This window comes from Dendrobium catenatum, unplaced genomic scaffold (assembly GCF_001605985.2).
Source record: "Dendrobium catenatum unplaced genomic scaffold, ASM160598v2 fragScaff_scaffold_323, whole genome shotgun sequence".
Classification (NCBI taxonomy): domain Eukaryota; kingdom Viridiplantae; phylum Streptophyta; class Magnoliopsida; order Asparagales; family Orchidaceae; genus Dendrobium; species Dendrobium catenatum.
Genome location: NW_021318785.1, coordinates 3,144,133 through 3,171,245, shown reverse-complemented (window position 1 = coordinate 3,171,245; position 27,113 = coordinate 3,144,133). Strand labels below are relative to the sequence as shown.

Sequence of the window (27,113 nt, the reverse complement as noted above, 5' to 3'; positions counted from 1 at the left end):
CTGTGAAAATTTTGGGCTTGACATGCTCTTCATCTGGCTGTGAAAGAAATTGGAGTACCTACAACCAAGTACATACAAAGAGGAGAAATCACTTGTCGACATTGAGGATGAACTCACTGACGTACATTATGTACAATAGGAGACTCAGAGATAGAAATTTGAAGAAAAAATGATTAATGGATGATGAAGATCTTTTGCTTTGCGATGATGTGGCATCTGATGATGAGTGGTTTGTAGGTGATGAAGTTTAAGTGATGCCGTCCGAATTACAAGATGAAGATTTAAATGTTGATTTCTTTGATGGTCTTAAAGCATCAACATCCACCACAATTTAAGAACAAATCAAAAAAAGTATATAAATAATATATTTTTCTTTTCTTAAAGTTTTATTAATGTATTACACTATTATTCATTATGATATTGTTCAAAAATATTTAGGGAAGAGGAAGATAACTGATAATGAGGAAGAATAAGCTGATTGAGAGATATTGGACTCTATAGGAGAGGGGGAAGAGGAGAGAGCAGTTCATCATAATGATGATTCAAATGAAGACCCCCTTAGTGATGAGTGATGACTGATGAGTGATGACAGTGTTAATGACTAGTGAGTTCTTATGTGATATGTCTCCCTTATTTATTCTCAAAGATGTGGTAAGTAACATTTTTATGTTTTATATATTATTTATTCATTAGTATATACAAAATTTATTATTTTATGTTTACGCAATTTTTTGATTTTGAGGCTTATGCCTCGCCTCACGAACGAAAAATGCCTCAATACCCGAATACACAATTTAAACATTGTTTAGAATCAATTATTATGTAAATTCATTCTCATTTCTTAGATCTAAAGAGAATAATGTTTAGAGAGGTTTTTGAGATTATCTTTCAATACATAATCAACCTTGTTAATGGGACCTTGGTGTTTTATTATAGGACCAAAAAAGAAATTCTTACCGGCCAAGTTGGTGAAGAGATCTAAATTTGGCATTTCATGCAAGTAAATAAAAGTAACGCCTTTAAAGGGATGTGAAATAGAAATAAGATTAGGTATTACATTTTTTAATGTTGATTGAACCTTGTATATTCATTATTTGGCCCTTAAATGCTCTCCTACGAAGTTGTTAAGTTTGTTGACTGAATATGGAATGAGGGTGAGAGGGTGGGAGGTATGGCACTTGAGGAAGCCAATTTATTAGTTTGTTTGATGAAAAAGAACTGTAAAACAAAATCAAAAGACAAAGGAGATTAGGAATATGCTCGTCTCCTCCTCTTGGCTTATAGAATGGTTGGCACTTGGCCCCATCCTTGAATGTGGTGCGGCCAACCATCTCTTTGTAAGATAGAAAAATTGGTGTTTCGCTCCTTTTTGTGTTATGTGATGTTTTGTATGTAGCTTTATATGTTCTTGTAATGCCGAGGTAGCGAAGACATCTCGATCTTGGGGGCCCATGATAAGGTTTGGATGATTTTTGCTTGGTAATATAGCAAAAGGGGTGTGCTTCTTTTTTTGCTCCATGGTGTTTTGTATGTAGCTTTAGGTGTGCTCATAAGGCTCTAGTACCCAACAATTATTGTTTGAGCTGTGGCCTAAAGTTGTAGATTTGTGATTCATACCATAAGTACTATCTTACTAATTGTGTGCGGAGGGCTTGCTAGATCTTGGCTTCTCTATTGACTAAATTGGTTCTTGCAACTCAGTATTAATATTGAGAGATATGCCTCTTCCTAACATGATTTTGAATGTTATCTGACTTGATCTCTTCTATCCTCCATCTTATTGGACTTGTTGCAACTAAGTTAGAGTTAATAATGAATAATTTATGATAATTTTCTTTTCACTTCTGAGAACTTACTTTTGCTGGTTAGGGAACTGATGCAGAACATATATGAAAATTTGATTTAGATAAGGATTTTACACGCTTGTAAGTAAGAGCTAATTAATTAAAGCTTTGTGATGACTCAAACAAAGAAATAAAACTAAAGAACGGTAAACACAAGCTTAGGCCAAGTTGCAAAAAGTAAAAGCCACATAATAATCAATTGATCTAGACGTTGCAAACAAAATGGGTTTCAACAAGAAATCCCTAATCTAACAATAAGAGTAGTGCTATGAAAGATCTTTTAAGCAATTCCTACTAAATACTAAGCTTGTAGCGGAGCTTGGCAAGACTTTGAATGAATCAAATAAAACTACAAGCGAGGATCAACAAAGAAGGTAAGAGATAAGGAAAGAGTTCACCCTTTGCTAAGTTTCGACTTCCTCGCAAGCTTGGACAGCAGTTGGCGGCTTCCTGGATGGCTCGGGCAGCAACAACCCCAAACTGAACTGTGGACAGCAAGCAGCCACACCTGGGGCAGCGATTTCCCGACAGATTCAGGCAGCAACAGTGGCTTTCCAAGGGGCTGGACGGCATGGAACTCTTGCTGGAGTCACTGGACAGTAGGCAGGTGCTCTTGAGAAAAGCCTTGACAGCAGTTTTGGCACTTGGAAAAACTTTGTACAGCAAATTTGGATAGCCACGGGTGCAGAACAAATCTTCGGTAGCAGTTTTGTGAACCTTCAGGTTGAGGAAAAATCAAGAGCAGGTGTAGAATGTTCTGGCAGCAGACTTGGAGTGCAGGAAAACACATGGAGTTTATGAAGAATTTAGAGAAGGTAAAGCTAGTAAAATTACTAGGGAGGGAGGCGGGCAAGTGTGGCCAGGTTTTGGAATTGTTTCCAACTTGAAGGGGGCTGAATTTTGGGAACAGAAATTTGAAGTGGGCCTTGGAGATTAAGGTCAAGTGAAGGGGGAAAGAATTTGAATCGTTTCCATTAGAGGGGGTGGGTTTTAGGAAACAAATCCAATTCAATTCCTTAGAGGGGGGCGGCAGCTTTTAGAGGGGCAATAAGGATTAAATGCAAGGGCTTAATGCTTGCTTAATTAGGGAACCTAAATTAGGGAAGTAAAATTAAATCCTCTTCAATCAAATATTGAATTGAGGACGAGGTTTAAAATTTTCCTAAAATAGACTTTGTATTTTATGAAAGATTTTGAAATTCAAATCACTTGGATTTGAATTCAAAAATCTCTTCCTAATTTATTCAATCTAGATTAGGAAATATTTGAAGACCAAAGGAAGGGAACTTCACAGGAGGCCGGCGGCTAGGATGGATGGTCGCCGGTTTTGGTAGTGGGAAGGTGAAGTCGGTTGGGTGAAGAGGGGATGGGTTCGGTGGGGGTGTGGGGTTTGGCCGTGAGAGGGGTAAAGGGGATATGGCCGACGGCTTAGGGATTTCGGGGAAGTCTAGGCCGGCTGTTAGGAGAAGAGGGGAAGGAGAAGAAGAAGATAGAGAAATAAAATCACGAACCCAGACTCTTCCAAGGTTGGTGGGTGATCTGCTTACTCTCTCCTAGGGATTTCTCTTCAAAGCTCTCAAGCTCTCACACAAACACAAGATTGCAGTAATTTTCATTATCATTCAATCATTAACATCTCCAAAGGAAGAGGGTGGCTTTAAATAGCCAAATACATGAAGGGGAAATAACAAAGACACAATTGCCCCTAGGGCATACATAAGACAAAGCCCTCAAGTGAGGGTAGAAAGGGAAAATGAGCAATAATAAATCAAAAACATAAAATAGATCAAAATAAAAGGCACGATCGTAGCTGTAGATTTCTGATGTCCTCATCAGGAACTCTCCTCTTTGGCTTATTTGGCACCATGATAGCGTTTATTATGTTACTTGTGTTAAACATGTTGATAAATCAACAACATTGATTGTGTCTTATGCATTGTAGTCGCTGGATAGATCAATCTTGTATGCATTATCATTTATGTGCTTAGTTATTCTGAATGGACCATCGGCCTTGGGTTTGAGTTTTCCAAAAGTTCTAGGAAGAAACCTTTCTTTTTGTAGCAAAATTCAAAAGAGATCTCCTTCATTAAACTTTTCCATGTTCTTAGATTTATTTGCTTGTTTTTGGACTCACCATTTTGTTTTAAAATTTCATGTTGCACTTGTTTATGTAACTTTTAATTTCCTTGACTCGGGTGTCAACATCACTGTTGCATTCAACAGAGGATAGCGCACGTATTTATTCCACATTTCCACAAGGAAGAGTGTATTACAACCATGCACAATCTCAAATTTACTTCGATTGGACGATTGATTTACTACTAAAGAATCATAAGCAAAACTCCATTTGCATTAGAATTTGGTCCTATTGATGAATATTTTTGCTAACTAAACATCTCAACAAATTCCCAAGACTATGGTTACCTGTTTCGATTTGTTCATCTAATTAGGGTTGCACGACTAAGCTAAATTGTAACATTGTACCCATTTTACTCCATAATGTCCTCCAAAAATGGCATAGAGTTTTGGCATTATGATGGAGCTGATGGTCTTTGGAATACCATGAAGTTAGAATATCTTCTTGAAATACAATTTAGCAACGCGTGGCACATCAAGTTTTTTATTGCATGATATGAAATGCATCATTTTAGAGAATCTATTTACCACTATTAGGATGAAATCTTTATTTCATTGCATTGGGGAAGTTCCACAATGAAGTCCGTTCACATTGTACCATAGAAGTTCTAGAATGGCTAGCAGTGTGTATAGACTTGAGTTTTAGCAAGATTGCATGTTCGTATGTCCTCTTGTTTGGAATTGGCCAAAAGAAATTTTCGCGAGTTAGTGCGAGTGTTTTATCAAAGTCAAAGTGGTCCGCCATTCTACTATTGTGACATTCATACAATATAGCTTTCCTTAATGAGCATTGTGGAATTCATAGACAGTTTCCATAATATAAATATCTATCTTCCATATGAAAATGTCCATAGGCGCCCGATGATGTTTATGCCATTTTTTTTTCAAAATCAACATTTACTCCATATAGCTCTGTCACGACCCGGCCCTGATGCTCGATCTAACGAGGCGGGTACGAAAAGTCGGACGCTAATATTCATTAAACATTATACTACATCATTCATGTTTAAGAGCCACAAAAAAAAAAACACAAAATATATTTTACTACTGTCATTTGCACGCCGCCTTCTGTAAACATGTTCTGCTCTTTTAGTCATTTCTTTTCTTAAGAACTTACCTGAAACATTTAAACTCGTGGGTTGAGTTTACTAAATAAACTCAGTGGGTAATTATATAAATTAATCACTATAATTATAGATTAAGATATCTTCTATCCTTTCTTAACCATGTTTCTTTCATTTCATTAATTTAATATTTCTTCGGATATTTTTAATTTGAAACATTTGTTATCTTTAATATTTCATTTATATTTTCTTTTCCCATTTAATTTGCACAGGAGCACCGTCTCAAAGTACCCAAAGGTACAACCTTTTCCATTTGATTTCCTTTTCCTTTTTCGTGCACGAATACGGCGTCCCCAGCCAGTACCATAAGGGGGTGACTCCTATCATTTTCAATACCCTTTTCCTTTATTCTATTTTCTTTTCTTTTCTCATTTTCATCATTATTGTTACAATTGCATACAACATATCTTTCCTGTATCTCTATAAATATTACTTATCATTTGCATATACGAATCATATACATATGTATGTTTTCTTTCTAAACTTTATTTTCTATTTCTTTGATATACTCATTACATATCCTTTTTCTTTTCCATAATTGTACTCATATATGTCGTTGCTTATTTTAGTTAATCATTTCCAAAAGTAGGAGAAATCATAAATCTAAACAATTTCATATATACTTTTTTTAAAATGAAAATAGAATTGAAATAAAGAAATTTAAACTTTTATAAATACCCACTTTAATCCTTCAAATTTCTCAATCCTTAGAGCAACCTCAACTTCGAGTTCCTACAACATCCATAAAATATAACTTATATAAAAACGTGCTTTTATAATAAAATTGAAATAACTTGTATAATAGGAGAGTCACTTACAAAGGAAAAATGGAGATTTTCTCAAAATCCCTAAACCCTTATCTCCCAAAATTCCTTTTCTCTTCGCTTCAATCGTTTCCTTATCCTTCAAGGAACATATCGCTCACTTTAAACGAAGTAGAAGAAGAAATTTATATAAAAATCTGAAAGAAATTCAACAAACCTTCTTCTTTTAATCCTTCTCGTCTGTTTCTATTGTTCTTCAAAATTTTCCCAAAATAACACTCTGATAACGATAAGAATGAAAATGAATCGTTATTTCTTATCCTAGAAGGCAATCATTTGCTAAAATTGGAGAAAGAAGAAACCTACCTCGCTCTCGCGTGAAGCCCGACCGTCCGCCCTTCTCTGTTCGTGAAACTGCTTCTGTTTCGCGAATAGATCCGTCCGCCTATTAGGATAGGTTCGGCCGGTTCAACTGAACTGAACCGGCCGGGGCCGAACCGGTTATTACATGTGTAAAGACCATTTTGCTCCCAGGTTCGTCCGGACGAAGTTTGATCGTCCGGGATGATCGGTACAGGTTGTGCAGGAAAACAGTTCTGGCTGCATGGTTCGTATGGACGAAATTCTTACCGAGAGCAAGTCGTACGGGATGATAATTAATTTTCGTCTGGACGAAAATCGGCCAGAGCCTAAGTCGTCCGTGACGATAATTAATTTTTGTCTGGACGAAATCATCCAGAGCCTAGATCGTCCGGGACGAAGTTGCGATCGTCCGGTACGATCAGTCTTGATATATATAGAAATGAGATATTTTCGGAAAGAAAAGGACGTCCAGGAGAGAAAAATGAAGGAAAAGAAGAAAAAGAGGATTTTTGAGCGACTCCGGTCTGTTTTCGTCCATTGTGACAGTTAGAGAAGTGGACCGACTCGAGGTAAGGCACATTCCGCCTTTCTCAATTTTCAGAAACGAGATTTTTGACGCATTTTCTGTTCCGGATTTTATTTCCTTTAGCGAATTTCTGGTATTATTTTCTTTTGACAAAGGTTTTACCGCGTAACTTTTGGTATGTCTCTGAGATAATAATTATGCACGTTTTGAGTATTTTCTGAAAGATTTTTACCAGACATTTTGGATTCTGCGGTGTTTTAATTGAACTGCAAATTATCAGGATGTTGAAAAATATTTTGTCAGTACAATGAAAGTTTTATAATGTTGTTGTGAATGTTCTGTGATAATTTGGTAAATTTCTGAATCTGTGAATTTTGTGTAAATTCCGTATACTGTCATTATGCCGCTGAATTTTCGTACGATTTCTACATTTCTGAAATAAGATGATTTGAATATTTGATGTGTTTGTGCTATCAGAAGGGAGTTATAAGGGGCCGGAATCCTTTGTGATTCTATTGCCTGGGTTCGGGAAGGGAGACATAAGGGGAAATTCTGAAATCTGAAATTATGTATATCTATTTTGTTCTGGTGCTATAAGCACAAAAGGGAGCTATAAGGGGAAGTTCTGGTGCTATAAGCACAAAAGGGAGCCATAAGGGGAAGAGGGGAAGTTCTGACATCTGGAAGGAAGTTCTGTTCTGAAATTATCTGTTATGTGTAAAGCTGTAATGTGATTATTTCTGATTTATTTCTGTACGATTCTGATTATTCTGTACGATTCTGTCTGCTCTGTGATTTGAAAGCTTTATGATATCTGTTCTGAATTCCGATTCGACATGACTTCAATTTTCTATATCCGTAAGCTAATTTCCGATTGAGCTATTATATGTTCTGTCTGTTATACGATTTCTGTATGATTGTTCGAATTCTGTACGGATACTTTTCTGATGTGATTTCTGATGTGAGTTTCTGATGATTTTAATGGGTGATTGATGTCTTGCTGAGCTGTTAGCTCATCCTTGTTTTCTGCGTGGTTTTCAGGTTCTGGGAAAGGGAAGGAGGTCTTGGACTAGACGTTCTGAGTCTGATTAGTGATTAGGTACTTGATACTTTTGATTTTTGTACAGTCATGACTTTTCTTTTCTATTATGTTCTTTCTGTCTGTAAGTCATGTACTGTATCTGTATATGATTATTTTAATGAAAAGAAAGATATATGAACTGCGCTGTGTTTGGATGTTTATAGTAGCTCTGTGTTTTTCTGTCTGTGTTATATTTGAAAGAAAGTTCTGAAGCAAATTTCAAAGCCAGATTCTGGATTTGTTGGCTCTGTCGCGGCCCGATGCGAGCGGGATCCGTCCTGGTCGGGTTGGGTCGTGACAAGCTTTTGTGGTATCAGAGCAATGATTTTGGAATTTGGATTGTAAGACAGAGCTATAGGAAGTGATCTGTGAGTCTGTCTGGGGTAGTTTTGGTTTGTCTGGATTTTTATTCTGTTGTTTTGTGCTTAGTTTTCTGTGTGATCATGGATCCGCCAGACCTTGATATGACAGATGGGCAGAGTGCTAGTCAGGCAGCTCCAGTGGGCAGTACTATCCCAGTGGTCGGTTCTGATATACTTTCTCAGTTTGCTACATTGATTGCTCAGATGATGAGCGAGACTCAGAGTAGAGCCTCTACTGTGCGATCTGAGGATATAGATAAACATATGCAGTTATTTTTGAGATTGAAACCTTCGAGGTTTGAGGGCACTGTTGAGCCCAGAGCAGCTGAAGAATGATTGAGAATGTTAGAGAAGACTTTTGACGGCATGCAGTGTCCGCCGGACAGGAAAGTACCATTGGCAGTTTTTCTGTTAGATGGGGAAGCAGAGCGCTGGTGGATAGGCCAGCAGGAGGCGAAATTCCAAGGGAAGTTAAATTCGTTGATTACTTGGGAAGAATTTTCTGAGGAATTCCGATCGTGGTTTGTACCTCCTTCTGCACGACAGCAGATGCATGAGACTTTTCTGAGACTTGTTCAGGGGAGCAGGACTGTGATGCAGTACGAGGTCGAGTTTACTGCTTTAGCCAGATATGCTCTGCAGTTGGTGAGTACTTCTGCTGAGAAGTGCTATTAATTTCCGAGGGGACTACGAGATAGTCTGAGGCAGCCCCTAGTGCCATTTCACATTTCTGATATCTCTGAGCTTGTGGAGAGAGCTCGTTTGATAGAGAATGATCTGATGGCTACTCAGCAGCGGTGGACTACGAGTAGGAAGAGGTTCGGGGGTGATACTTCTAGCAGTGGTTCCTCTGGCAAGAGGAGATTTTTTCCCGGAGACTCCAGGAGGAGTGGACAGTCAGGATTTTTTGGTACTGCCACTACCAGTACGACCAATTCTGGATCTGTCAGTGGGGCACCTGTGTGCCAAAGTTTTGGACGACGATATTTTGGCCAGTGTTACAGGATGACTGATCAGTGCTTCAGATGTGGTCAGCAAGGACATCGGATTGCAGAGTGTCCACAGGCTGGATTTGATAGACGATCTGAGTTCCGATCTGATATTAGACCTGTTGGTTTAGCAGGAAGGCCGATGACTGTTCCTCCACGCGCTGTGACTGAAGGATCCTCTGGTGGTAGAGGTGGTGGTTCGAGTTCTGTGGCACGGAGACCACCATTGGTAGTCAGAGGGAGCCTAGTAGTTCAGTAGCTTCAGCTCCTGTATGGGATATGAACCTAGAGGTGGGTTCTCTTTCTAGTATATCGGTTGTATGGGAGTTTTCAGATGTATTTCCTGAGGAGTTGGTTGGCTTACCTCCGGATAGAGACGTTGAGTTCTCTATTAATATTTTTTCGGGTACAGCTCCGATCTCGAAAGCTCCGTACACGATGGCACCGAAGGAACTTTCTGAGTTGAAAGTTCAGCTCCAGGAGTTGGTGGATAGAGGATTTGTTCGTCCTAGTGTTTCTCCTTGGGGAGCACCTGTACTGTTTGTGAAGAAGGACGGAACACTCCGTATGTGTGTTGATTACAGAGATTTGAATAAAGTTACGATCAAGAATAAATATCCATTACCACGGATTGATGACTTGTTTGATCATCTTTCTGGCTCTTCTGTATTTTCGAAGATTGATTTGAGATCTGGATATTATCAGGTGAAGGTGAAGGAAGCGGATGTGTTGAAGAAAGCTTTCAGTACTCGTTACGGGCCCTACGAGTTTTTGGTTATGCCTTTTGGGGTAACCAATGCACCTGTTATTTTCATGGATCTGATGAACAAAGTGTTCAGGGAGTATTTGGATAAGTTTGTGATCGTCTTTATCAACGATATTCTGGTGTATTCTGCTTCTGAGGAAGATCATGCTAGACATTTTAGCATTGTGTTGGAGACTTTGAGGCAGCATCAGTTATATGCTAAGTTTTCCAAGTTGAATTCTGGCTGAAGAGCATTTCTTTTCTGGGGCATGTGGTGAGCGGTGATGGTATCTCTGTTGATCCCCAGAAGATTCAAGCTGTTGCCGATTGGCCAAGGCCTACTACGATATTTGAGGTACGTAGTTTTTTAGGCATGACCGAATATTATAGAAAATTTGTGAAGGGATTTTCTCAGATTTCTACGCCTCTGACGAGACTGACTCAGAAGTTAGTAGCTTTTGTTTGGACATTGGAGTGTGAGGCTAGTTTTCAGAAGTTGAAGGATTGTTTGACTTCAGCTCTAGTGTTAGCACTTCCGTCAGGTACGGAAGAATTTCAGGTGTTCAGTGATGCTTCATTGAAAGGTTTGAGCTGTGTTCTGATGCAGCATGGTAGGTAATTGCTTATGCTTCAAGACAGTTGAAACCACATGAAAAGAATTACCCGACGCATGATTTGGAGTTGGCTGCAGTTGTGTTTGCTTTGAAGATTTGGCGTCACTACTTGTATGGCGTCAGATGTGAGATCTTTACGGATCACAAGAGCTTGAAGTACATATTCACTCAGAAGGATTTGAATTTGAGGCAAAGAAGGTGGCTTGAGTTGATCAAGGACTACGACCTGACGATTCAGTATCAGCCTGGCAAGGCTAATGTGGTAGCAGATGCTCTGAGCAGGAAGTCTTCTGGATTATCAGGTATTCAGCTCACTTCTGATGAGTATCTGATACGAGACATGGAAAGATTACAGTTAGAGGTGATTTCCTCTACTGGTGCGGATTCTGGTGTTTTGACTCAGATGAACATTCAGTCTTCCCTGGAAGAAAGGATTCAGGAAGCTCAGAAGTCAGACTCCGATTATTTGAAGTTGATTGCTCAGATTGAATATGGTAAGAAGCCTGAACTTCGAGTTTCTGATTATGGTGTTATCTTCTGCAAGAACAGGTTGTTAATTCCTGTGTTTGGAGATTTGAGGAAATAGATTATGCACGAATCACATCATTCAGGCTATACGATACATCCGGGAAGTGGTAAGATATACGGAGATATGAAGAGTTTGTTCTGGTGGCCTGGAATGAAAAAGGATGTAGCAGATTTTGTTGCGAAATGCGAAGCCTGTCAGTTAGTGAAGGCAGAGCATCAGCGACCAGGAGGTCTTTTGCAGTCGTTGTCTATCCTTGAGTGGAAATGGGAGGAGGTAACGATGGATTTTGCCATGAGTTTTCCTCGATCAAGGCAAGGGCACGATGCCATTTGGGTGATTGTGGATCGATTGACGAAGTCTGCACATTTTTTTCCGATCAGACAGACGGATTCGGTGGATAAGTTGGCACAAGTATATGTGAAGGAGATTGTCAGATTACATGGTGTGCCTAAAGTGATTGTATCTGATTGAGATGAACGGTTTACTTCCAGACTTTGGAAGGGTATTCAACAAGGATTGGGTACGAGGTTGCATTTCAGTACGGCTTTTTATCAGCAGACTAACGGACAGTCTGAGAGGACTATCCAGGTACTGGAAGATCTTCTGCGATTATGTGTTTTAGATTTTGGAGGAAGCTGGGAAGATCATATTCCTTTGATCGAATTTGCTTATAATAACAGTTTTCAGTCCAGTATTGGTATGGCACCTTATGAAGCTTTGTATGGCCGGAAGTGTAGAACTCCTTTGACTCTGACTGAGGTAGGAGATAGACAAGAAATGGATGCAACATTTATGGATGAAACTGTTAAGAAAATCAATCTGATTAAAGGAAGATTGAAAGCTGCACAAGATCGACAACAGAAGTATTACAATCAGAAGCACAGGTTTGTTGAATTTCAGATTGGTGACTTTTTGTATGTTAAAGTCAGTCCGATGAAAGGAGTCAGCAGATTTGGAAGGGTGAGCAAGCTTAGTCCAAGGTATGTTGGACCGTTTGAAATCCTTGAAAGGATTGGTAAGTCTGCTTACAAACTGTTACTATCTGATCAGATGTCTAATGTGCACAATATTTTTCACGTATCTATTTTGAGAAAGTGGGTATCTGATTCTGAAAAGAAATTGTCTGCTGATGAAGTGGAGATTCAGGAGAATCTGAGGTATGAAGAAGAACCTTAGTTGATTTTGGCTTATGATGTTCGTAAGTTAAGAAGTAAACAAATTACTATGGTTAAAGTTCAGTGGAAGCACCGAACAGCACGAGAAGCGACTTAGGAGAAGGAGTCAGACATGAGGCAAGCATATCCGTATCTTTTCTGACTGAGTTTTGGTTTGGCAATGTCGAGGACGACATTTTTCTGAAGTTGAGGAGATTGTAAAGACCATTTTGCTCCCAGGTTCGTCCGGACGAAGTTCGATCGTCCGGGACGATCGGTACAGGTTGTGCAGGAAAACAGTTCTGGCTGCATGGTTCGTCTGGACGAAATGTGGATCGTCTGGACGAATTATTACCGAGAGCAAGTCGTACGGGACGATAACTAATTTTCGTCTGGACGAAAATCGGCCAGAGCCCAAGTCGTCCGTGACGATAATTAATTTTCGTCTGGACGAAATCGTCCAGAGCCTAGATCGTCCGGGATGAAGTTGCGATCGTCCAGTACGATCAGTCTTGATATATATAGAAATGAGATATTTTCGGAAAGAAAAGGACGTCCAGGAGAGAGAAAAATGAAGGAAAAGAAGAAAAAGAGGATTTTTGAGCGACTCCGGTCTGTTTTCGTCCGTTGTGACAGTTAGAGAAGTGTACCGACTCGAGGTAAGGCACATTCCGCCTTTCTCAATTTTCAGAAACAAGATTTTTGACGCATTTTCTGTTCCGGATTTTGTTTCCATAAGCGAATTTCTTGTATTATTTTCTTCTGACAAAGGTTTTACCACGTAACTTTTGGTATGTCTCTGAGATGAAAATTATGCACGTTTTGAGTATTTTCTGAAAGATTTTTACCGGACATTTTGGATTTTGCGGTGTTTTAATTGAACTGCAAATTATCAGGATGTTGAAAAATGTTTTGTCAGTACAATGAAAGTTTTATAATACTGTGAATGTTCTGTGGTAATTTGGTAAATTTCTGAATCTGTGAATTTTGTGTAAATTCCATATACTGCCGTTATGCCGCTGAATTTTCGTACGATTTCTGAATTTTTTGAAATAAGATGATTTGAATATTTGATGTGTTTGTGCTATCAGAAGGGAGTTATAAGGGGCCAGAATCCTTTGTGATTCCGTTGTCTGGGTCCAGGAAGGGAGACATAAGGGGAAGTTCTGAAATTTAAAATTATGTATATCTGTTATGTTCTGGTGCTATAAGCACAAAAGGGAGCTATAAGGGGAAGTTCTGGTGCTATAAGCACAAAAGGGAGCCATAAGGGGAAGAGGGGAAGTTCTGACATCTGGAAGGAAGTTCTGTTCTGAAATTATTTGTTCTGTGTAAAGCTTTAATATGATTATTTCTGATTTATTTCTGTACGATTCTGATTATTCTGTACGATTCTGTCTGCTCTGTGATTTAAAAGCTTTATGATATCTGTTCTGAATTCCGATTCGACATGACTTCAGTTTTCTGTATCCGTAAGCTAATTTCTGATTGAGCTATTATCTGTTCTGTCTGTTATATGATTTTTGTATGATTTTTCGAATTCTGTACGGATACTTTTCTGATGTGAGTTTCTGATGATTTTGATGGGTGATTGATGTCTTGCTGAGCTGTTAGCTCATTCTTGTTTTCTGCGTGGTTTTCAGGTTCAGGGAAAGGGAAGGAGGTCTTGGACTAGACGTTCTGAGTCTGATCATTGATTAGGTACTTGATACTTTTGATTTTTGTACAGTCATAACTTTTCTGTTCTGTTCTGTTCTTTCTGTCTGTAAGCCATGTACTGTATCTGTATATGATTATTTTGATGAAAAGAAAGATAGATGAACTGCGCTGTGTTTGGATGTTTATAGTAGCTCTGTGTTTTTCTGTCTGTGTTATATTTGGAAGAAAGTTCTGAAGCAAATTCCAAAGCCAGATCCTGAATTTGTTGGCTTTGTCGCGGCCTGATGCGAGCGGGATCTGTCCTGATTGGGTTGGGTCGTGACAACATGCTCCTTCTGAACTTCAAAACTAACAGCTTTAGCTTGTAATGTCATCGTGAGAAGATGACGTCTGCTCAATGCATCCACCTGGTTAAGTTGATCGGATTTATATTTTAGGACAGAAAAAAAGGTGATAAAAAGTGTCTTCCTTTGAATTTGTCTTTGGTGTCTAAAATCTTGAACGGCTCATGATTTGTAAAAAGAACAAATTCATTAGGTAAAAGATAGTGGCTTCATTGACCAAGGTTATAGATGATGGCGTAAAACTCTTTGTCATGCTTCTAAGAGTTTCATTTAGCTTTTCACTAGGTCGAAAACGAGAAAGACAACATTGGATTAGTGGTCACTCGCTATTTTAATGCCTCAAAACTAGGTGCTACAGCCTCTGACCACTGGAATTTTTCAGCTTTGAGGATTTTGGTGAGAGTTGTAGCCAACAAATTGAATTCCTTTACGAAACTATGGTAAAATGACATCAAGCTATGAAACTATTGCAGCTGAGTAAATGACTGAGGTATAGGCCAATCAGTATTGCTACATAGTTGGTTGGATTCATTTCAATTCTAGCAACGGAAAGAACATGGCCCAGCAAATTAATGTTTGGAGTCAAGAATTGGCATTTGCTTGGAAGAGTAAATAATTACTGGTCATGGAGCACTTCTAAAACCAACTGCAAGTGCTATAAGCGATCTTCTAACATGACAAGATATTGTCCAAGTATACGACCACAAACCTACCCAAAAAAGGATGAATGGCTTGGTTCATAAGCTACATAAACATGCTCATTGCGTTGGATAATCCAAATGGCATCATAGTCCACTCATACAATACCTCACATGTCTTGAAAGCTATTTTTTGTTGCATTCACATGATCACATCTAATGATATCCACTGCACAAATCAATTTTGGAGAAGAGGGATGAGCCATGTAGCTCATCAAATAGATAATCCATAGGAAGAATGAGGAATCTGTGTTTAACTGTAATCTTAGTCACTGCCTAACTGTTGATGCACTTTTCCTTTTGTACAAGAAGAGTAGGAACAACACAGGGGCTTGCTCTAACCAGTCCATCCGAAATCAATTCCTCGACCTACCATTGCAATCGGACATATTCCTATGGTCAGAATTGGTAAGCCAGCTGGTGTGGGATACCATCTCCTGGAATGAATTCAACCACATGTACATCTCGCAGGTGTGGAAGACCGGCAGGAATGTCTTTTGTAAAGACATTTTTGAGTTGTTGCAACATAGGCCATACATCTTTTGAAATTTATACAACCATCAAGACCTTTGTGGAAGGTCACCTGCTCTCCTTGTCTCTGCTTCTTATTACCATCGGTATGGCCTAACACTGCGTCTTGAGTCTTGGGATTTTTGCAACCAATTTGTTGGTATCAACCATGGACTGATTTCTAGTTCAAATTTTTACCATGTTGGAGCTTTGCTTCCTATATGTTAGGTCTAATGCATAGAAATATCTAATCTACCTTGTTTGCAGTTTAAAGATTTTTTTTAAAACCTAGTAAAGTGTCCTTGGGATTTTAGCCAAATTTGTTGGTCAAGGTACACCAAGAGGGATATGAATTGGGTCTACAATGGAGTACTTTGATGTTAGAGAGATTCAAAACCAAGAATTTGATGTTTTTTCACCATATTTTTATGTTTTCAATTTAATGCTAGCACCCTTATATTTGAATGCACAAGTGTTTGTTTTGTAATAATATAGCTTAAAGTTCAGGTTGACCTACCAGAATACTAACAACATTCATGGGAAGTACGTAACAACATATTATATCAAAAGTGGCTATCCAATCGATATTATTTTGTCACATATTATATCAAAATAGCTACCCAATAAGACATTGTTAACACATAATTTGAAAGGACTTGGATGTATTCAGCCTTATGATTGCTAGTCAAGGTAGCTTTAGATATCCTGTTTATAGTACTTCCAACATCTATGAATCACTGTATCTTCTATTATTTCCTGACTCATATACGTGGAAGATATGAGTTCTCTTCCAATTTTCACCAACATGGGAACAAGCAAGCATAAATCTTACGACGGTTGAATCATCAAGTCTAACTGCTCATATCCTAAATATGATTAATAATCTTTTACATCCTCATGTGGATCACCACTTAAACAATACTCAAACCTAAAGTACTCGAGCTCTATGTTACGACTCGGCCCAGAAGCTTAAATTAATGAGGTGTGAATAGCTTTTAATAATAATAATAATAATAATAATAATTCAATAAACTAAAGTGAAAAAAATCAAAATGGTTCCTTAATTCTTCATGAAGGACCTTTGGTCCCTCGAGTTTTTAAGAATGAACTAAAATAGTCTTATAGTGGGGCTATTTTAGTTCCTCTTTAAAGAGTTGAATGATCAAAAGGATATTTTAATATAGTTAGGGGTCATTTTGGTCCTTCATAAAGAATCAATGGATCATTTTAGTCACTTTCTCATAGACTAAATATCCAAATTTAACTGAAGAGCTATTAAAATATTTTTCAGTCTAAATATATAGTAAAATAGATCTTTTTATTTTCATTTGATCATCTTCTTCTATATACAAAATCTTATCAGTCAATCATTTAATCAGCATGAGATTTACCTGAAAATTTTAATTTAATAATTTGAGATTCAATAACAAACTCAGTGGTTATAGAATAGTAATAAAAAATGCATATAAATAATCATACACATATATTAAACTTTTCACTTAACATACATTTAATATAAATATAAATACTATAATTTATTGATGGTAAAGAAACATCAACATCAAGCCTTTATCGTGCTACATGGGGTAAATTGATTGATAAAATATTCTTCAATTTTTTTTTAAATTTATTCTTTCAACAGTTAATTTATTATAGGAACACCATCTAAATAGTACCAATTAAGATATTTTTATTTTCATTTTTTTTTTCATTTATCGAGCACGGATACATTGCGTCTTCAACTGGTATCATAAGAGGATGAATTCCTATATTTGCATGTATATGCCTTTTTTATTTTTTTTAATATTACATTTCCATATTATAATTCATTGTAGTCATTTTTTTTTATTACATATCAATCTACATAAGCAGTTTTCACATTTATATACACCATTGTGTAACTTTGATTGTTTAGTTTTCTTAATTTGATGCATCATAAATACTTTAAAATTTAACAAGTACACATGCATGATACATTATCAAATAATTGTATTAAAATTATAATAAAAATATAATTGCTATAAAATAAAGCATCTTTTCGTGTGCTGGAACCCTTCCAAAATAAAGAACACAGTTATGTAAATCCACACAATTATTTTAGAATCATATCTTAATTACTTCAAATTAAATCTGCATTAACATATTTAACTCTTACCTAATGTTTCTTTGAGAACCTTAGCTTGATTACGATATTTCATCACAAGTCACAACTCAACAATTAAATATTTTTTCACTATTTAAAAATAATATTTATTTGCATTAAATATTGCTGGACTAAATTCTGAAGAAGTCAAATGTTGTCAAAGTAGTGTCGAACAAATTAGACGTTGTTAAAGACAATTTCAAATGCATCGGATATCATTAAAACAAAGAATGTTTCTAATTTATTACTCCATAATTATAATTACATCATCTATTTTTAATCTCTAAAATAATTGAAATTAAATATCCTTAAATTAAAATTAATTTTCTTTCCTCCTCTTGGAGTTGAGATTTTCAGCAACTGTTTCAATAAAAAAAAATTAAAAAATATTTATTTCTTTCTTTTCTAAGTTTGAATAGAAAAGAAGAAAAATTTAAATCACTTACACTTTCCCCCTGTGGACGAAATGGAGACTAACAAGCTCATCTTTCTCCTTCTTCCTCTGGTTAAACTTTCTTCTTTTTCTTCCTCCTCTCGTTGAACACAGAGCTTTCAACAAACATCAACAGTAAACAACTCTCCTCAAACTTTTCTCTTTCACAATATATCTCTCCCCCCCACCCCCGCGTGCACGAAACTCCTCTCTTCCTCTTCTTCAGCTTCGCTCAACTGAATGAAATCAACTTATTCCTTGCAAGGAGTTGCATATGTCAGCTTGTTATCATCCCCGACCCCTCGCTCGCTGCTTTGCTCGCCGGCTTGCTGGCCCGTTGTTTCTTTTGCTTGACTTCTGTATCGAGAAAAAAATAAGGTGCCGATTTGATTGAACAGGTCTAAAACAGCCGCTTATTACATTCCCGAACATAATAAGGGAGTTGGGGTGCAATTTGATCTGTTTGATTATATATCTTGGTCTATTAGAATTTCTAACAGATGGTATCTCTTCTCCCTAAGAGAAATAGCAATAATTTTAGGAAAATGTTATGCTTATCTAATATTATGCCTAAATTGTGCATGCGTGGCAAAACCAGGATCTAGGAGGGGGTCCTAGAACTGATCTGGTCATCTTTTACCTTTCTTCTTAGGTATTTTTCAATTTCTATGGATTTTTATGTATCTTATAGTGTACTATTTTGGTACGGTTTTACTTCAATCTTTATTTCAAAGTACAAACTTTTTTGAATTTAATTTTATCACCAAATCTTCTTCCCTTCAAATCACAAGCTCTTCAAATTTATTTAAATATTCAATCAAAATGAGATAATGTGGTGTAAATTGTTGATACCAAACAAACATACTTATTTTTGTTTCAACCTAATAGGGACCATTATGATTATGATTATTAGCCACAAGTTGACTATGGCCATGGTCATATTTGACAAGATCATTTCTAGGCAGCTTATAAGAAAGATAATGCGTTTTCTTTGGAAAAATATTAGTTAAGTTCTTGGAGATTTTTGTTCAAGGATCCAATCTAAGTGCACTTTGAAGAGTTTTAATTTATGTTATCAATAGATATAAATCTAGAAATGATAACATAAGTTAGATTTTGTTAGTAGGTGGCTAATTAGTTGTAATGTTAGAAGTTGGCCTCTTAAAGAGGATTGTTCCCTATTATTATTTAGAGTGCTCATTCTCTTCAGTTTCTCAATTTTTTTTTTAAGACTATGAACTGTTGCAACTATATTGATTTCTCACGGATGCGTGTCTATGTCTCTAATCTGGTAAAAATATATTTATTTTAGATTCCACAGGCACTACATAGTGTAGCCTTTTTTGTTTTTTCATTTATATGCTCTTTTAGCTGTTTACCAGTAAGCTATATGATGCAGATGATTTAACAGCATATGATGCAAAGAATGCACAAACTTATGTTAGCTATAAGAAAAAAGAAAATCTAGTGTGCAATTTTCTGATATTCCCATGTTGAGATATTATGCAAATTATTTTACAAATTTTGAAAATAGTAACATTTATCAACAAAAATTTTCTCTTTTTTTTTTTTTTTAATGAAGTTAATTTCATAACATGCTTAATTATTTTATGTAATTTATTTGTAGGATAATTGATTTCTTTTTTTTTTTTGTACATGTAATATATTTAGGATTAAGATTAGGATTTTTTATTTTTATTTTTCTTATAGCTATGGATGGAAGGGAAACTGGTATGAATTATGTTGGGTGGATGATGGTTTATAGATAAGGACAAGAGTGTGGAAATGTTAATGGTGAAGGACAAATTGATTCGCTCAAATACTAATGGATTGACGTGTTGATGGAGGGGATCTTCTTCTTGATATTCATGTCTTAAATTTGTTGTGCTCTCCCTTGAATTCAATATCTGATTGAGAGAGGATTGATATAGCCTTGCAGAATTCCTCACTGAATAGTTAATTTTCTGTTTATGCTACAACCTTTTTTTTTTTGCATAATGAAATAGTGTGGTGAAGTTTTTAATACCAACGTGTCTATAATATGGATCAATTGGAAGTAAGGCAACAACTGATATTGTATGAATTGGAAGTAAGCCAACAAATGAAAATTTTCGTTGGTCAACTTCTTAAAATTACTGATTCCTATATCAATTTTCTGCCTATGGCTGCTATTTGGCTTACACAAACCATTTTAAGCATGCTTTAATAGATACTAAGCTTGTTTTTTGCAGCTCCCGTTGTCTCCATTTCAGAGAATTGCTGAGTCTCCACAAACCCACCAGTTGTGGGTAAACGACCCTCGGAGCCCTTCAGAATTTTCTGCCAATAAGGGGATTCCCACTTTGATAACATGGTATCATGGGGGAAATGATGTTGCATTGGAAGGTTCATGGGACAACTGGTCTTCTAGGTATGGAAGGAAACATTCATAGTTGTTTTGGTCCCAAATAATGTATAAATATCAGATACAATCCGCAGGAAAGCGTTGCACAGATCTGGAAAAGATCACTGTATCCTGCTGGTACTCTCCTCAGGAATATATCACTACAAGTTCATCGTAGACGGAGAATGGAAGTTCATTCCAGAACTTCCTCACATGACTGATTTCACAGGGCGTACAGCGAACATCCTTCAAGTTACTGTGAGTGCCCCTTCTCAAATTCATGATTGTAGCATAGAAAAGTCCACTTCTTTTCTTACGTTCTTGTTGGATTGGTGGTGCAAGGAATATGTTCCTGAGAATCTAGAGAGCATTTCTGAATTTGAAGCTCCTGCATCACCAGAATCTAGCTACGGGAGGATACTTCCGGTAGATGATGACTTTGCTAAGGAACCTCCAGCCTTACCCCCTCAGCTTCCTCTCATACTACCAGGTTCGAAGAACTTGGAGTTGGACTCGTCATCCAGGAAAGAACATCATGTAGAGCTCAACCATCTCTTCGTTGAAAAGGGGTGGGCTTCACAGTCACTTGTCGCTCTTAATTTTACCCACAGATTCCATTCCAAGTATGTGACCGTTGCTCTCTACAAGCCTCTTTAACAATTAGCAAGGCGACCTTTCTTGCGAGCCTCTTGTATAGGTCAGTAAAAGTCCCATATGTAAAGTTTGGCAACTCTCGTAGAGATGAAAGGAAAGCAGAAATCTTTCCTTATGTGCATGATGTCCTTCGTTTTCCGTTTCTGTTTTTTCAATGTGTATTGCTTTCTATCTAGAAATGAAAAAGATTTTAGAATGATAAGGTCATAAATTATAAGCTGCAAATATAATTTTAACCTTGTGATGAGAAGAGGACGGTTTTACTGTGGTAAAGATATGACCGTTGCAGGTGAGATTTTCGTAAATCGTAATGGAGTTTGGATGGCCTCTCAAGAAAAGGAACTTTTATTTGGTCCGGTGTAAGGATGCAGAGGAACATCCGGTTATAGGCAAAATCTCGCCTATACCGAGGTGTACCGAGTTTTTTCAAAAAAACTCAGTACACTCGTTATAGGCGGGATTTTGCCTACAACTGGATGTTCCTCTGCATCCGGTCGGAGGACGTAATAATTGTTCCAAGAAAAGAGGGAATTTTTATTCTCGTGATGGAGCTCTCGAGTCCACTAAAATTGAGCCACGTGGATCCCGACGATTCCATCATTTCTATTTAGCACGTTTTTCCTACTTACCGTGCGGCCCGACGATCCGATCCCAACTGATGCAAAAAATAATGAATTTTTTCCGCTTAGGCTAATAAATAATGAATAATTTACCAAATCCTGCAACCCAATAGAATTGGGGATCAAATGTTTGCCGGTCTCTTGGATTGAATCTCATTACCTCGATCTGGTCCGTCTTGAAGCCAACATTCGGCTATTGTACTAAGTCTTCCTAATGGCAAAAGGCTATATCCAATAGTGAGTATATAATTGGAAGATATGTTCTCCCCAACATGAAGATGATTGTTGCTACGAAAGATTGACTAAAGATCACTTACAATAATTTGGATGCATTATTAAAAGAAATAAAACAAGACTAATTCATAGATATAAAGAAACAAACAGCTAGCATTCAAAAGATAGAAGCAATAAATCAAAGAAGTGTGATTAATCTTGTAATTTGGTTACAAAACATCAGCAATAATTTCTACTTGGGGAAGGTTAAATGAAGCTTGGGAGGCATGAACCAGGAGGGTGGTGGCCAAATTACTTGTTGATCAGAATCCGGAGGGAAAAATCTCTCTATAGTCTCATTCTTGATGTCATAAACACCAACATCCCATGCCTTCCTTTGTTGAACCAAATCACATAGTCCATAAGAATCATCAGTGAAATAAACACAATTCGGTCTCAATTCAGAATTCTCTGAAATAGAAACAACCAACGTATGATTACAACCAATAAATAATGAATAATTTCCTATGTCTTGCACTTTATCCCAGCAGGATAGAGGATCATATGTGTCATCCGGTCCTGATCTGAATCTCATTACCTCGATATGTTGTGTTTCTACGCCAACGATTGGACTATTGTATTCATCTTCACATCCGGTACCTTTGGCCGTGTAAGACTTTGATGTTCTCTGGATTTGAAGCAACTCGCCGTCCAAGAAAACAAGATATTTGATCGATATATCTTGTATGTGGATATTCAAAGGTGAAATACATATTTTGGGTATTGGTGAAATAAATAATAAGGGTCTTGGCCCTAATGGAGGATATATTCTGAAGTTAGGGAGGTCGTAACCGATTACGGATCCATCTTTGGCCACAACGTAGAGGAGTTGATCCTCGTGGCAGTAGACGGCGTCCATGAAAGCCCCAAACCCTGGAAATCTCTCAACACGGACCCAACGAGGATCTTCAGGTCGGGCCAAAGCCATGCAACCATCTGAGAAGTAAAAGGCGACGGCCACGACATTGGGTGGATCGACGTCAGTTATGCACATGTGATTTGGTGGAGCGTCAGTTATGATTACCCTCCGAATAAACGCGTCGCGGAAGATGTTTGCCGGATATGAAATTTGGGTCATGTTACTCCTGTAGTTGACGAACTCCAAAATAATGCCGTCGGATCCATCCCTGATGGCTTCTATGTTGGTGGAGATGTTGAGAAGGGATGGGAGGCGGAACTCCTTGTGGGTGAGAGGGTTCAAAATGCGGGGCTGAAGCGCTAGGTCTAGTGTAACCAACCAGCCACCGTCGGGAGATGATCCGACGCAGCGCCGTCCGACCATCTCAGGCAGAAAAGATATGATTCCCTTGTCTAATTTGTTTATGATCTGGAATTATAAATAGTCGGCTTTCTCTTTGTGTTTGTTAGGAAGGAGCAACCACGGCATGGAGTTATCCACATGTACTAGGGGGTTTGGCGGCCGTGGTGGGTAACCCCTCAACGGTCGTCCGAGAATCCAAGCCCAGTGACTGCAGACGGCAGAAACGCAAGCTCTGTTTTTTATGTGGAGTTGCTCGACTACCATAAGTAGGAGCTCAGGCAATAAAGTCGACCACTTTGGCACAGGCAAAGATGACATTTTCTCTGTTGGAACTTTCACCGGACCTAATGTAAACAATAATAACAGAGGGGGAGGAGGATGAAGGATACCTTTGTGAGAGCAGAGAGGATCAGCTTCAGCAATCAGATGGCTGGAGCAGAATGTTTCGGGCTGCACGGCGTGAGGAGGAAGCGTCGAGAGAGAGTGCGGGAGAATAGCGAAAGAAAGCCTCACCTTGTTCTTACTTAACGACGCGGGCAGATGGCAAAGATCGCGGGCGAGGAGGAAGAGCCAAGTGGGACGTACGTAGAACAACTTAGGACCTCCTAACTCAGGCGGAGGCAGTTACCTTGAGCCAACTGCTTACTTAAAAAAGAGAGAGACATTTAGGCCTCGTTTGGTATCTGCCCTCCTTCTAAGTTGGTAATGTAACAGTTAATGAAGAAACAACGGTATGGAAGACGGAATAAGCAGTATTCTTCCGCCTTTTCAGATATGCAAAAATAGGCCGTTCTAAACAAATGTATTTTACAGAAGTAGTATTATCAAACAGAAAACTGCAACTATTTTTACCGATTAGAACTGGAAACGGCATAAAAACACTCTCAAACGAGGCCTTAGGCCATTTAAGGCAAGCTAACACACACAACACATATACACAGACTCGAATCAAAGACCTAAAACGGAGTTTCATTAATGATATATTGTTTGAGTAACAGCTCATTTTGTTGGTTAAGATTTTTGAAAAAATTTTAAGTCGTTGTGGAGAAAATAGGATTTCAGGAATAATGTTTTATATAATGGAGTTATTAGATAATGTTATTTGGTTAAATTATTTTTTATATGCTTATTCAAACTTTAAACTGAATAATTAGTATTTGATACAATTAACAATTTTAGTTTTTTTTTTTTAATCAGAAATGCCGAAACTACTCATATATTGAATTCAAATATACTTAATATTTTTTTTTTTTAATTTTTTACATAAATGAAAATATACATATAATTTTAAGAAAGTTTTTTTCTATTATCATAGATTTTGACATTTATAAGCAAATTAGGAAAAATTCAAAAAATATCAGCACTTTTGTTGAAGGAAATTAAACTTTTAGTACAATCCATTCATCAATGCAAATGGTGGTGTTCTTAGCCGAGGGATTGATGTGCACAAGCTCATATCTCTACAGTTTACGCTATTTTTTCCATTTGAATCAAATCATCAAAGACATATAACTTTGCCTGAAGGAGGGAGAGGAAACATTTTCAAAACTTATCATATTCTGCATGATTACAATGAACCTGATAACAATATGAATGGTTTTGTTTCCTTCATATAAGCACAGAAATCCTTTGAGGCTCTGAAAATTTTCATCTTTAAAAAAAGTTGTTTTTTTTCTTCTTTTTTATAACATAAGATATCAAACTTTTTTCATAGAGTAAAAATCCCTGTTTCTTAGTTACATTAGCAATCCATCAAAGAAAGATCAAAATACATAAATCTCATATTGAAAGAAAAAGGTCAAATAACCACTGTTGTTGATATATCCTCGAAAAATTATTTTGACTGAGCATGAATCTTGAGGCAAAAATCGAGTTGGAAACTTCAAAAATTAAAATTGGGATCCTCTGAACTTTGAATTCAGCAAACTTATAATTGAACTGATCGTCTCGGAAAGACGAACCCAACGACACCAAATTCGACTCAATCCGAGCTCAAATGGGTCCAAATCAAGGACCCAAAGCGTGTGGGTCTCCGAAAGGGTTCCGCTCGTGTGGTTCGAATGCAAAGGGTACGATCACACTGTCCCGTAGGACAAAATGGTCGTAAGCCTTTACACTCGGCACAAGCAGGCCGATGGAAGAGCAGATGGAGTTATAGATACGATTAGCCATGGAGGATAGCGGCTTTCACCTACGCACCTCGATGGATAATAATATCTATAACCCTAAATTCACGAGATTTCCCCCATTCGATGCATCAGCTCGAATAGGGTTTATTTGATTGTGGGGATCGGTTTCCTACGGGCGCAAGCCCCCGTAGTTAATTACATCTTAGACCTTGGTCTAAGAAAACTCTCGATTAAAAATGTTAGATTATCTCCTCTAATGGGTTTAGTGCAAGGGGTTTCTAGGCTTTCCTAATCAAAGAGGAAGAAGGTCCCAACTTGGCTCAATCAATCACACAGGGTTCAGTCAACATTCGGCCAGCTAGAAGAAGTGAAAACTGGAGAAAAAGGAAGGACAACGCATTCAAACATGCACGAGAGAAAGAGGGAGGTGGCGTCATCTGTGTGACGCGGATGGGTAGGATTTATAGCTTCCGAAAGGATGGAGAGCTTACCCACCAATAAGGTGTATAGTGGTACACCTGTACCACTCACCTTTAGATCCTAAATCTATAAGAGGTGTAATATCGTACATACGACATTAACGCCTACGACCTAACTAATGCAGTCTGGACTTATTCCTTGCCTGAAAAAGGAAGCCAGCTAAAATCCTAAGCACAACCAATCGCCCTATATGTATGCAAGATGGGAAGGCTCTATCTTAAGGATTCAAGGATTAATAGTTCAAAAGACTCAAATCAACGACTCTACAATATGCGGACGAATAGACCTATCGTTGTATGATGCATGAAAAGATACATAAATAAGAGATGTCCTTAGGTCCACTAATGCAATGCATGCATGTAAGGTGCATTGTGGAGAAAAGTGTGTAAGAACAGATGTGTGCATGACATCCAGAGTACAGAAAAAGTAAATAAACACACCCTAAGGGTACCCTCCAGGCAAGGTACCCGCACAGAAAATCATCATAGTCATGCCCACTTCGTGTGGGAAAACAGCGATGCCCAATGGCATAAGTAGGTGGCCTACTCTACAGGCCTAAATGACCCTAATGGTCTCTAAGGCTCACAGAAAAAAGGTGGAAGGGAGATTTCGATCCCCTCCTTGGGACCGATTCGGCAAGAGGAAATAAGGAGAACCGACCAGTCGTGGGAGACGGGCTGTGCGAAATCCAGAAAGAGAGAGAGTCGGAAGGGGAGAAGGGGGTTTTGGAACCGAGAGAGTGACGGAGAGCCCGGGGAAGCGGGTTTCGCCTGAGACTGCTTCCGAACGAGAACTAGAGAGATCAGGCGTCCGTTAGGGAAAGACCGTCCGAGAAGGACTTCTCCTCCGTCTGCCAATGGAAGAACCCCAGAGAGCCCCCCACGTGAATCTGGAATCATGCCACTGAATACTGCCGCAACGGTCGAATACAGATTTTGGGGGAAATAGGAGTCTTTCGATGCGACTACCAGATTTAGGAGATGATTCAAATTAAGCCAAAAGTAGATTGGAATTTATTTAGGATTAATTTGGGTTGATTTGAGTTGGGTTTGGATGCAAACTTGGCTCAAATCGGCTCGATTTAAAATCAGACTAAGTTCGATCGATTTGATCAAACCAAATTGAACTCAAATTGAAATCAATTCGGGTCAAATTGAGCTCATCGCAGTCAAAATAAATTATTCGGGCTTGATCGAACATGACCGAATCTAATTTGAATCGATTCGGATCGACTTGAGTGCGAATTGGGCTCGACGGGGTCTAATCGAGTTGATCGAAAAATGCTCGAGCGAAAA

At 37.9% G+C, this 27,113-nt stretch overlaps 2 protein-coding genes across 3 annotated transcripts in view; one reads left to right on the top strand and one right to left on the bottom strand.

Moving 5' to 3' along the window:
* LOC110093258 (SNF1-related protein kinase regulatory subunit beta-1) overlaps positions 1 to 21,266 on the top strand; it is a 27,555-nt gene extending 6,289 nt beyond the window's left edge. The window contains exons 3-5 of one of the 2 annotated variants that reach the window (XM_020818088.2): positions 20,250 to 20,428; positions 20,512 to 20,659; positions 20,744 to 21,266. In XM_020818088.2, coding sequence (XP_020673747.1) covers positions 20,250 to 20,428; positions 20,512 to 20,659; positions 20,744 to 21,058 — 642 coding nt within the window. In that variant the 3' untranslated portion in view covers positions 21,059 to 21,266. Of the gene's footprint in view, positions 1 to 20,249; positions 20,429 to 20,496; positions 20,660 to 20,743 lie in introns of both variants that reach the window. The other variant, XM_020818087.2, reaches the window with a different exon arrangement.
* Positions 21,267 to 22,141: 875 nt separating this feature from the next.
* Positions 22,142 to 23,230, bottom strand: LOC110093255. The gene has a single exon (XM_020818085.1). The coding sequence runs from the start codon at positions 23,228 to 23,230 to the stop codon at positions 22,142 to 22,144; it is 1,089 nt and encodes a 362-aa protein (XP_020673744.1).
* Positions 23,231 to 27,113: the final 3,883 nt, after the last annotated feature.

Bases quoted from the DNA above. Each gene is read 5' to 3' on its own strand.
- LOC110093255 (XM_020818085.1), bottom strand. From the start codon at position 23,230: ATGGTCGGACGGCGCTGCGTCGGATCATCTCCCGACGGTGGCTGGTTG.